Genomic DNA, 12,444 nt, shown 5'->3' on the forward strand with positions numbered 1-12,444 from the left:
TTTTTTTTTTTTTTTTTTTTTTTTGCTTAGAATTGACTTGGCTATGCGGGTTCTCTTTTGGTTCCATATGAAGTTTAAGGTGGTTTTTTCCAGTTCTGTGAAGAAGGTCATTGGTAGCTTGATGGGGACAGCATTGAATCTGTAAATTACTTCAGGCAGTATGGCCATTTTCACGATATTGATTCTTCCTAACCATGAACATGGAATGTTTCTCCATCTGTTTGTGTCCTCTCTTATTTCATTGAGCAGTGGTATGTAGTTCTCCTTGAAGAGGTCCTTTACATTCTTTGTTGGTTGTATTCCCAGGTATTTTATTCTCTTTGTAGCAATTGTGAATGGCAGTTCGTTCTTGATGTGGCTCTCTTTAAGTCTGTTATTAGTGTATAGGAATGCTTGTGATTTTTGCACATTGATTTTGTATCCTGAGACTTTGCGGAAGTTGCTGATCAGTTTCAGGAGATTTGGGGCTGAGACGATGGGGTCTTCTAGATATACAATCATGTCATCTGCAAATAGAGACAATTTGACTTCCTCCTTTCCTATTTGAATACCCTTTATTTCTTTTTCTTGCCTGGTTGTTCTGGCTTGTTGCTGATTTTTAATTTAATTGCATTGTGGTCAGAAACCATACTTTAAAGAATTTCAGTTTTTAAAAATTCAGGAAGACTTGTTTTATGTCCTAGCCAATGGTCTATCCTGGAGAATGTTCCATGTGCAATTAAAAAGAATGTGTTGGCCGGGCGCGATGGCTCAAGCCTGTAATCCCAGCACTTTGGGAGGCCGAGGCGGATGGATCACGAGGCCAAGAGATCAAGACCATCCTGGTCAACATGGTGAAACCCCGTCTCTACTAAAAATACAAAAAATTAGCTGGGCTTGGTGGCACATGCCTGTAATTCCAGCTACTCAGGAGGCTGAGGCAGGAGAATTGCCTGAACCCAGGAGACGGAGGTTGCAGTGAGCCAAGATCGCACCATTGTATTCCAGCCTGGGTAACAAGAGCAAAACTCCATCTCAAAAAAAAAAAAAGAATGTGTTTTCTGTTATTGTTGGTTGGAATGTCCCGTAAATGGTTAAGTAAAGTTGGTTGATGATGTTGCTGAAGTGTTCTGTATTTTTTCTGATTCTCCATGTAGTTCTTTTTTTAGTTACTAAGAGTTGGCTATTGAAGCCCCAAAACAAAATTTATGAATTGTTGTTTTTTTTTTCGGTTCTACTGCTTTTGTTAGGTATGTTTAAATTTACAACGTTGTATCTTCCTGATGTATTGAAATGTTCCTTTTTGTTTCTAATAATTTTTTTTTAATCTTAAAGTCTATTTTCTAACAGTAGTCACTGCAGCTCTTGTAGTTACTTTTGCATGGTCTGTTTTTCCCCATTCTTTTACTTTCAACCTATTTATGAATTTAAATCTAAGATGTTTCTTTTGTAGACAGCATATTGTTGTGTCTTATTTTTTAATCCATTCTATCTGCATTTGAGTAGTATGTCCCAGTGCCTTGTTTTGCCTGGTTGGAGGCTCAGCTCCCCATTGGGCCTTCATGAATTAATTTTAGTAGTAATAGGATAATGAGCAATGTTTGTTTTAAGCTAGTACAAACTTGTTAAATCTCAGCCTGTTTTAGGTTGCATTAACTGTCAGTAAACTCACTATGTTCATCAGAATTGTGTTCCTCTTGATTAAACCATATTCTATGATTTAAGAAATTCTAAAGTGTCAAAGAGAAAAAAAAATGTTTTTAGTGGGAAAAAGTTATTTTGAACAAGTCCATATAAGAAATGGGCAAAGAATATGTATAGTTACTACAAATATATTTATTTGTAACGAGAGTTTATTTAGAATTTCCTTTAAAATTCAGGGGCTTAAACAACTCGATCCTGCTAAAGATGCATTCAGTTATGTGATACAACTCAGCTCATGTGTCCTTTGGCAGATTTAGAAGTATGTACTTTGAAACCTCAACCAAAGGTTACCTGACCAAGGAATTTTGTGCCAATATCATATGGGCCAAAGCCCTTTGTTTCTAGACTTCAGGTAGTAGTACATAGGGATGCTGAAATAAGAAGATAGAGTGATACAGAAAATTGGTATACCCAGGGCTTATTGAATCATTTTCTCCCTTTTCATCACACTAAGTATGGACAAATTGCTTTTATCTGCTAATGGAAGGAAGGAGCATTCTGTATTCTCAATTAAGGGAGAAAGTAGAGGAATGGGATAAAAAAGTAGTTTATAAAGGTAGGATCAGCAGGTCTTGGTGACAGATTATTGATGAGGGTAGAAAATAAAAAAGATGGAGAAATCCTATATTAAAAGTTTGTAGTCTTTATAACTGAAAAAATTATAATGCTATTAACAAAATAGGAAAGAAATAAGGGATTTGGGGGTAGGGGGGCGGTTGTGGTGTTTTAATTGATTATGAAATTGATGATGTTATATTCATTTAGTTGGTAGTAGCTTCTGTATTTTTAAAGATGTTAAAAGTACCTTGCATGTTTTTTAAAAGTTTTATCAAGATATATTTATATACCATAAAATTTACTCATAGCTTATAATCAACATATAAAAGTCATTGTATGTTAGTGAATTTAGCATATTTACAATGATCAAACCGTTACCATAACTATCACTACCATATAATTTTAGAACATCTATATCCCTCTAAAAAGAAACTTCATTCCCATTCCTACCTTTAGCCTTAGGCAACCACGAATCTCCTTTCTGCTCTATATACGTTTGTAGACATTTCGTATAAATGGATTCTTATGTGTCAATATGTGTTCTTTTGTATTTGGCTTCACTTACTGAACATAATATTTTTGAGGCCATCCATGTTTGTGCTTTTTTTTTTTTTTTTCTTTTTTCTTTTTTAAGACAGTCTTGCTCTGTTGCCCAGCCTGGACTGCAGTGGTGTGATTGTGATCTCTGCTCACTACAACCTCTGCCTCCTGACTTCAAACAATTCTCTTGCCTCAGCTTCCTGAATAGCTGGGATTATAGATGTGCTTCCCCACAGCTGGCTAATTTTTGTGCTTTGTACTTTTTTTTTTTTTTTTTGGAAACAGAGTTTTGCTCTTGTTGCCTAGTCTGGAGTGTAGTAGCATGATCTCGGCTCACTGCAACCTCCACCTCCAGGTTCAAGCGATTTTCCTGCCTCAGCCTCCTGAGTAGCTGGGATTACAGGCGCCTGCCACCACGGTCAGCTAATTTTTGTATTTTTAGTAGAGATGGGGTTTTGCCATGTTGTCCAGGCTAGTCTCGAACTCCTGACCTCAGGTGATCTGCCCACCTCAGCCTCCCAAAGTCCTGGGATTACAGATGTGAGCCATTTCGCCCAGCCATGTTTTGCACTTTTTAAAAAGGAGTTTTATAGCTAGCAGTAGGGGAACTCTGTACTTAGTATGTATGAGCCGTGTGGGTAAATTGTGTAAATCCCATCAGTGTAGGAAAAAGATACATACCAAAAGAGTAGTGATAATACCATAAAATGTTTTTTTTATTATTATTCATCTATAGAGGTTTATCTTGCTAAACATTTGCTGACATAGAATATCAGTATATAATATTTACCATAATCTTTTTTTTTTTTTTTTTGAGACGGAGTTTCGCTCTTGTTACCCAGGCTGGAGTGCAGTGGCGCGATCTCGGCTCACCGCAACCTCTGTCTCCTGGGTTCAGGCAATTCTCCTGCCTCAGCCTCCTGAGTAGCTGGGACTACAGGCGTGCGCCACCATGCCCAGCTAATTTTTGTATTTTTAGTAGAGACGGGGTTTCACCATGTTGACCGGGATGGTCTCGATCTCTTGACCTCGTGATCCACCCGCCTCGGCCTCCCAAAGTGCTGGGATTACAGGCTTGAGCCACCGCGCCCGGCATTTACCATAATCTTTAAAGTGGAGTTGCTGAGGTAGAGATTTGTTAAGGAACCTTTGCAGTATTTGAGTTGGAAAAGAGAATGAACCCCATTGGTTTCATTTTGAGTTTTTAGTTGTTCTGTAAATTGAGATTTTATTTCACTATTTTTGTTTAAATGAATATGGATTATAAAGAAATGGTCATCTACCCTATTAGCCTTGATGATCTTGATCAAAACTAAAATAATGCATGTGAGTGACAGACCTAAGGTATAGATAGGGGGAAAGAGACAAATGATGGAAAAGGTACTGTTGCTGCTAAAAGTAGTTTGTCTATTCTAGTTCTGTAGATATACATTTATTTAAATATTTACAGTGAAACAACACTTCATATTATTGCATTAACTTGATTAATGTAAATGTGAAATTTTTAACTTTTTATCGAAACCTTTCACTATCTAGACATACAGTATCAAAGCCTAATTTTGTCTGCTTCATAAATTCCACTTAGTGTCTTAATTTGAAAGTCACCCTGGTTAGGAATCAATAACTATTTGCATTTTTCACGTGGAGTCATGCTTGGAATAAATTAATAACAACGGACATAATCTGGACTAATCTGAGAAAAAAACACAAAGTAGAAAATATATGTATGTGCCTCCATATTTTCTGTTCACCTTTTCCCTTCTGTATACCTTCCCTATTAGCTTATAAAATACTGTCTCTTGATTCTTTTCTGAAACTGAAGCAATTTAGTAATTGATTCACATTTAGTTATTTAGGGTTTAAAGTTTTGCTTTTCTCCAACACATTGTCATTTGAAAAGAGGACTACAAATTGGATACTGCTTAACTAAAAGGAATGAATCCCTAATGGTAGATACTTGTATATGTTGTGGGAAGGGAAATAGGTGGAGAACAAGGAACTTAGCTCCTCCTTATTATTAGAGTTAATAATACAGCTATATTAGGGAGTTAGTCAAGTACTGTTGAAAACATAATAAACAGAAAGACAGGTGTTTTCTCTTAGTCTTAGTTAAAGACATACTTTAGGAATGCCTCATTTGGGTTCACTTAGTAGTTGAAATTTGGATTTATGTTGATTGACTTACTATAATTTTCTGTGCAGTAATTAATGTGGGTGATTTAAAATATACTTCATCACTTTTACTCCCTTCTCCCCAATTTAAATCTATCCAAAAGGACCTCTGTTTTATAACCTTGTGCTTAATAAGGAATTTTATTTTGTCTTTTGTTGTCTTCTTCTAGGCTGTATTCATCACCAAAGAAAAAACTTACACCAATGCAGAAATCGGTTAGTCCATTAGTTTGGTGCAGGCAAGTTTTGGATTACCCAAGTCCTGATGTTGAGTGTGCTAAAAAGTCTCTTATCCACAAACTTGATCAAACTATGTCAGGTATGTCTATAATTTTACTTGTAAATTCATCTCTTTGCTTTCTTTAGTTAAAAACAATAAATGTTGAGCAATGTTTTGTTAGGAAGCAATTCTTTGCTTGGAGATTTTTCAAATCTCATTGTTCTTACCATCATAAGAGTTTTTCCCATGTGCACATAACCCTGTTCTATCATTTACTTAATAGCTTTTTTTTAAAAATATTGTTCTTATTTAGCCTCATCCCAAAGAATGATATCCATGAAATAATGAATTTTACATGATAAACTTTTTTCTAAGACAAGTTAAATAACTATTAAAATGTAAAATGTCTAGTATATAAAGTCATCTCACATTCCACTCTTTGGAGAAACTGATGCAGTAGAAAGTTATAAGTGGAGAACAACAGAGACCTTGTTCTCACTCTAGCCCTTAATTGCTCTGTCACTGCATTATTTAACTTCTGTGAGCTCAGTTATCTCATAAGAATAATGAGTCTTGAAAGGTAATTTTAAGAGTTGTTATATGCAAGACCGTAGCATGTTTTCTGGCTAACAGTAAGTGCTGAGTGAATGTATTTATTTCCCTTGTTATGTTTTTCTATTTGGCATTTTAGGTTTAAATTGCTTTTATGCTCTTTTGTTTAATAGCAGTCACAAAGCTGACAAAATGTGTCTGTGGCTATTTATGACATTTAATGTAGCATGCCAGTGTGGGCAGAAATGTAGGAAAAATATTGTTGATTTCTTCTTGCGTTTCTCTCAATCTGTTTTATGACTCTTACTGTTTTATAAAATGTTCAGATAGTAAAGGATTGATGCATGATTAGTTTTGTTTTTGTTTTTCTGCTTTATATTTACTTGGCAGCTATATACTTAAAATTACTTATTTTGGCTTTATTATAGAAAACAATATGTGCTTTGTGGTTAGAGTTTAAGCTGAAAATGAACAGAGGAAGCAGAGGGGAGACTAGCTGAACAGTTAATGGCATACAGTAAGATGCAGTTATTTGGCTGTAAGGGATAGTGGTTATTATATGCAAATGACTTACGAGATGTTACTACACAGCTTCTGAATGTGGGTCAGTTTTGACACTAAAGTATTACTTTTCCTCCATGAAAAGAAGCCCTTTTGTTTGTTTTGTTTTTGTTTTTGAGATGGAGTCTTGCTCTGTCACCAAGGCTGGAGTGCAGTGGTGCGATGTTGGCTCACCGCAACCTCCGTCTCCCAGGTTCAAGCAATTCTACTGTCTCAGCCTTCTGAGTAGCTGGGATTGCAGGCACCCACCACCGTACCCGGGTAATTTTTGTATTTTTAGTAGAGACAGGGTTTCACCATGTTGGCCAGGCTGGTCTCAAATTCCTGATCTCAGGTGATCTGCTTGCCTCAGCCTCCCAAAGTGCTGGGATTACCGGTGTGAGCCACCGTACCTGGCCAAAGAAGCCTTTTTGAAAAAGCAGTAGCCTTTCTGTGATTTTAAAAAATGTTTAGTATGACTATCAGCTTGTTTGTTTGAATTATACCCTGAAACTTGATTTAAGTTATATTTATAAGAGATTATTAGAAATATGTAGACAAGCTGGTAGACCATTTAAAATAACTACAAATTTTCTGACCAATTTGTGACATTAATGTACTTAATGCCACAGAATATTAAGTATAGAAACCGTCTGACCATGTATTGAGAAATAGTCCTACAGAAGGAACATGATTGAAAGAAAAAAGAAGAGCATTCCTAGAGGGCTGGGTGCGGTGACTCACACCTGTAATCCCAGCACTTTGGGTGAGCTCAGGAGTTCAGGACCAGCCTGGGCAACACAGTGAGACCTTGCCTCTACAAAATATATTTAAAAAAATAGCCAGGCAAGCTGGGTGCGGTGGCTCACGCCTGTAATCCCAGCACTTTGGGAGGTTGAGGTGGGTGGATCACGAGGTCAAGAGATCGAGACCATCCTGGTCAACATGGTGAAACTCTGTCTCTACTAAAAATACAAAAAATTAGCTGGGCGTGGTGGCGCGCACCTGTAATCCCAGCTACTCAGGAGGCTGAGGCAGGAGAATTGCTTGAACCCAGGAGGCGGAGGTTGCAGTGAGCCGAGATCGCGCCATTGCACTCCAGCCTGGGTAACAAGAGTGAAACTCTGTCTCAAAAAATAAACAAATAAATAGCCAAGCAAGGTGGTGTGTGCCTGTGGTCCCAGCTATTCAGGAGACTGGGGCAGGAGGATCCCTTGAGCCCAGGAAGTTGAGGTTGCAGTGAGCCGTGTTTGCACCACTGCACTCCAGCTTGGGTGACAGAGCAAGACCCTGTTGCCAAAAAAAAAAAAAAAAAGCATCCCTAGAAACTGTTTTTCAGTACTCCACCTTAAAAACAATATCATTTATAATTTAATTAGGAATTTTGGTCATTCCACAATATATGTCAGGAATCTGCTATAATAGGCATTGTTCTCAACTCTGAAGATATGGCAATGAATATAATAGACCGAAATATGACTTACTTTTCGGAGCTTATATTGTTATCAGAGGAGTCAGACAGTAAACAAATAAATAAAACTCTGGCAAACTTATTCTGCAAAGAACCAGATAACAATTTTAGCCTTTGTTGCCTGTAAGATCTCTGTTGCAGTTACTCAGCTTTGCACTTGTAACATGCAAGCAGCCATTGACAATACGTAAATGAGCTGGCATGGCTGTGTTCCAGTAAAACTACTTACAGAAACAGGTGGTGGACTAGATTTGGCCTGAAAGCTATATATATATATTTTTTTTTTTTTTTTTTTTTTTTTTTTTTTAAGCAACCCCTGGTTTAAAACGTCCTAAGGAGTACAAATTATTAGCAATTGGGACTAGCAGCTTGGACTTGAGGGGTAAAAGCAGAGCTGCTACACCTCAAAAATAGGAATTTTGAGCAAGTGGCTTTTTGCTTTATTGTAAGGAGGGTATTAGTAGGAGTGTGTAAGAAAGGCAGTTACTCTTGAACCATAATTAGGTGTAATTAAGTACTGCATCTGTTTAAGATTGTTTAAATTTTATAGCTGTATTCATAGAACAATAGCTACAACTATAAATACAATGTATATTTGAAATACAAATATGTTTAACATTTTTTAAGAAAAAAAATTGGCTTTTACAAGTTTGAACTTCATAGTTGTAAATCCCCCATTTCCCAAGGAGATTGTTTTTTAAAAAATACACCTTTTTGGAGCTGAAGTACTGCATTGCAGCAGAACGTTTTCTACTCCTTCACACTCAGCTTCTCTGCAGTGCACTACCACTCATTCATAAAATTTCTTCAGTTCTTATGATACTGTATTGTCTTTTTAACCCTCATTTACCCTCCCTGCTCTTTTCTTTTCAGTCTTCTTTGAAGATTCTTCCTTTTCTGCCCATTTTAAAAATTGTCATAAAATTATATAATACAAAATTACCCATTTTCACCCTTTAAAAATATACAGTTCTGTCACATTAAGTACATTCATCTTACTGTGCAGCTGTCACTACCATATCCAGATGAACAGAACTTTTAATCATCCTATACTAAACTAAACTTTTTCATCATCCCATACTGAAATTCTGTACTCATGTTAACCAATAACTTCCCATTCCCTTTGCTTCCTCTCTGCCTATCTTTTAAATTTAGGTTGCCCCACGTCTCTCTTTTGCCTCATGTCTCCCTGTTTTGGTGTTTTCATCTGTTTATATGGGGTCTAGTATCACCTCTATTGAATCACATTGATTCATGCATATATTCAAATAATTTTTAATGCAAATCTCTTAAGTATCAGGCTTTGGGAAAAGGGTGGAGGTGGGGTACATTATGAAGAAAAATGGACACTGTCCGGAGTTTTCATCTCATAGGGGAAACATAATACAAATAATCTTTATAACTAGTGATGTATAATAAAAGAATAAAGGTATAGTGCTTTGAGAAATAGGAATTTTCCGTTATGAAATGATGTTTGACCTGAAACCTAAAGATTGAGAACAATTTTTTTTTTTTTTTTTGGGACGGAGTTTCGCTCTTGTTACCCAGGCTGAAGTGCAATGGCGCGATCTCGGCTCACCGCAGCCTCCGCCTCCTGGGTTCAGGCAATTCTCCTGCCTCAGCCTCCTGAGTAGTTAGGATTACAGGCACACGCCACCATGCCCAGCTAATTTTTTGTATTTTTTAGTAGAGACGGGGTTTCACCGTGTTGACCAGGATGGTCTCAATCTCTTGACGTCGTGATCCACCCGCCTCGGCCTCCCAAAGTGCTGGGATTACAGGCTTGAGCCACCGCGCCCGGCTTGAGAACAATTTAAGCGTGCTAAGAAAGAGATGGAATAGAGCATTCCAGGTTAAGAGAAAGGCACGTGCAAAGACTTCATGTGGGACAAAGCATGACATCTATGAAGAAGTTGCTGGAGAAGAGTAAGGAAGGGAGAGATGTGAGATGAGTCCAGAAAAATACATAGGAACCAGACTCTGTAAAGCCTTATAGGCCATGTTAAATTGTGGACTTTATTCTTTTCTTTCTTTTTCTTTTTCTTTTTCTTTTCTTTTTTTTTTTTTTTTCTTGAGACAGAGTCTTGCTCTGTTGCCCAGGCTGGAGTATAGAGGCATGATCTTGGCTCACTGCAGCCTCCACCTCCTGGGTTCAAGTGATTCTCCTACCCAGGCCTCCTGAGTAGCTGGGATTACAGGTGCCTGTTACCATGCCAGGCTAATTTGTTTTTTGTATTTTTAGTAGAGATGGGGTTTCACCATGTTGCCCAGACTAGTTTCAAACTCGTGAGCTTAAGTAATCCACCCGCCTGGCCAATTGTGGACTTGAAGAGCACTAGGAAAATATCGAAGGGTTTTCTACAAGGGTGTAGTGTGTGTGGACAGGAAGGATGACATCAATTTTATTTTGGAAAGGTTATTCTACTAGTAGTAGTAAGGAAAGTAGGTTGGAAAGGGGCAAAAATGTAGGATGCTTTTGAGGAGGGTTGATTATAATAGCTAAGCTCTGTGTGCTGAAGGGAAAGTATAGTAGTAAAGATGAAAAGATATGACAATAAAAAGGACTGAGCCAAATATGAGGAAATGGTGGACAAGAGTATCAGTAGTGATTTCTGAGTTGCCAGCTTCTGCGACAGGATAAATATTGGGATCATTCTGAAAGAGGGACCGTTGGAAGAGAATTAGATGTTAGTGTGAAGATCATGAGTTGATCTGTTACGTGACTTGGATACATTTGCCATACCCAAGGGGAGAGACATTAAATGGGTGGTGTATATAGGTCTGAAGCTCATAGGAAAACTTAAGACTCGAAATATAAATAATGAAGAGTATTTAGCATATAGATAATAATTGATGTTGTGAGTATGATTTGAGATTCCTTAGGAAGACAATATGGCAAGAGAAGATAAAAAGACTTAGAACTTGAAATGCTAGTGATTAATAACTAAGTAAAAGAGAATAAACTCCAGAGGAGTTGGAGGAGGAGGAAAAAGAATTTAGCAACTGTATTTCTGCACAGGTTGGTAGTTCTAAGATCATACTGTATACCTCATACTAAGTATATGTAATTACTGTTTTGTCTTGTGTCTTGTCTCTTGTCTCATGGTGAATATGTACAAAACTATACATGGTCCAAATTACTACGCTGTCTAAATAGAAAACATATGTTTCTCCGTCCTAAAACCACTACTGTACCAGTAGGCAAGCCAGACATTTCAGTCAACTGATTTCTTTAGCAATCCTTTCCAGTTTTTAGTATCTATCCTTCCCCCCACCCCCCTCCCCTTTTTTTAAGGCTAGTCAAGTGAAGCAGTGGGAGTGGAGAAGGAACAAAGAAATCTGTAACTGGTTGTAATCAATTAGTTGTAAACACCACTGCACTCGGACCGGCCCCTTTTTCCCCCCATTTTTTCTAGTAACCATATACTGCCTAGTTCATTCTAGCTTTTTCAACATCAAGATTTCCATCATTTTTTCTCCTTACACTGATCCATATCACCCTTGCTCAAAATCACTGATAGTTTTATCACTGCTACTAAATAGGTTTCAGGCTTCTGAGTGTAGTGTTTCAAGGCCTTCCATGACCTGGCTCTAACTTGTTTTATCTATTTTGTCTCTCCCCTGTTCTTTACCACGCTTACCTGAGCATGCTCTGCATTTCCGAGATACTGCTTTTACTCATCTTATAAACACCCATGAAAGCACAGACCTTCCGTACTTTTAGCATCCTATCAAGTTATTTCTCATCCTCTCAAGACTGTTTCAGTGCCTCTCCTTCCAAAAAGACTTACCCAGTTTCTCTCAGTTGTATTGAATTACTCCTGATGTTTCCTTTCCCTTGCCCTTTGCACCTTTATGATAGTACTCATTTCATTTTGCCTTGCAATCATTGTTGTTTCTGCCTGTGCTACTTGGCAGCAAGCCTCTTAGGGAGTACCATATCATATTTCTGTATATATTCTGCAAAGTGTTCTTTCCAATACTTGTAAATATTGAATAAGCTGTGGATATTGGAATATGAAGGAAGAGGCTGGGCACAGTGGCTCACACCTGTAATCCTAGCACTTTGGGAGGCCAGGGCAGGGAGATCACCTGAGCTCAGGATTTCGAGACCAGCCTGGGAAACATGGCAAAACCTTGTCTCTACTAAAAATAAAAAAAGTCAGCCAGGCATAGTGGCATATGCCTGTAATTCCAGCCATTTGGGAGGCTGAGGCATGAGAATCGCTTGAGCCCAGGAGGCAGAAGTTGCAGTGAGCCGAGATCATGCCACTGCGCTCCAGCCTGGGAGACAGGAAAACTTTGTCTCAAAAAAAAACATTGAAGGAACAAATAGTATTTTAAGTGTTGATTTTTAAAACACATAATTGCATTTGATATCTTAGCCCTACTGTTGTACTATTTGTTTTATATGCATAGCACAATTTTTTTCTTTTTTTGATAGAAGTATTCATGTTGGCTTTTTTTTTTTTTTTAAAGGATTTCCCAGGTCTTGACCTTAAACTGGCTTAATAATAGTATTGTTTTTAAAAAAAAAAAAAACTCCAAACTGGCTGGGCGTGGTGGCTCATGCCTGTAATCCAAGCACTTTGGAGGCCAAGGTGGGTGGATCACCTGAGATCAGGAGTTCAAGACCAGCCTGACCAACATGGTGAAACCCTGTCTTTATTTAAAAAAAAAAAAAAAAAAAAAAAAAAAAAAAAAAAAA

General features: G+C 37.6%; 1 protein-coding gene across 4 annotated transcripts in view; it reads left to right on the forward strand.

The window, feature by feature from the left end:
- SLAIN2 (SLAIN motif family member 2) overlaps positions 1-12,444 on the forward strand; it is an 81,917-nt gene that overhangs the window by 25,480 nt on the left and 43,993 nt on the right. For all 4 annotated transcript variants that reach the window (XM_032274119.1, XM_032274118.1, XM_032274121.1 and 1 more), the window contains exon 2: positions 5,124-5,272. In XM_032274119.1, the coding sequence (XP_032130010.1) occupies positions 5,124-5,272 (149 nt within the window). The remainder of the gene's footprint in view (positions 1-5,123; positions 5,273-12,444) is intronic.

This window comes from Sapajus apella, unplaced genomic scaffold (assembly GCF_009761245.1).
Source record: "Sapajus apella isolate SASKATOON/1434 unplaced genomic scaffold, GSC_monkey_1.0 scaffold5, whole genome shotgun sequence".
Lineage (NCBI taxonomy): Eukaryota > Metazoa > Chordata > Mammalia > Primates > Cebidae > Sapajus > Sapajus apella.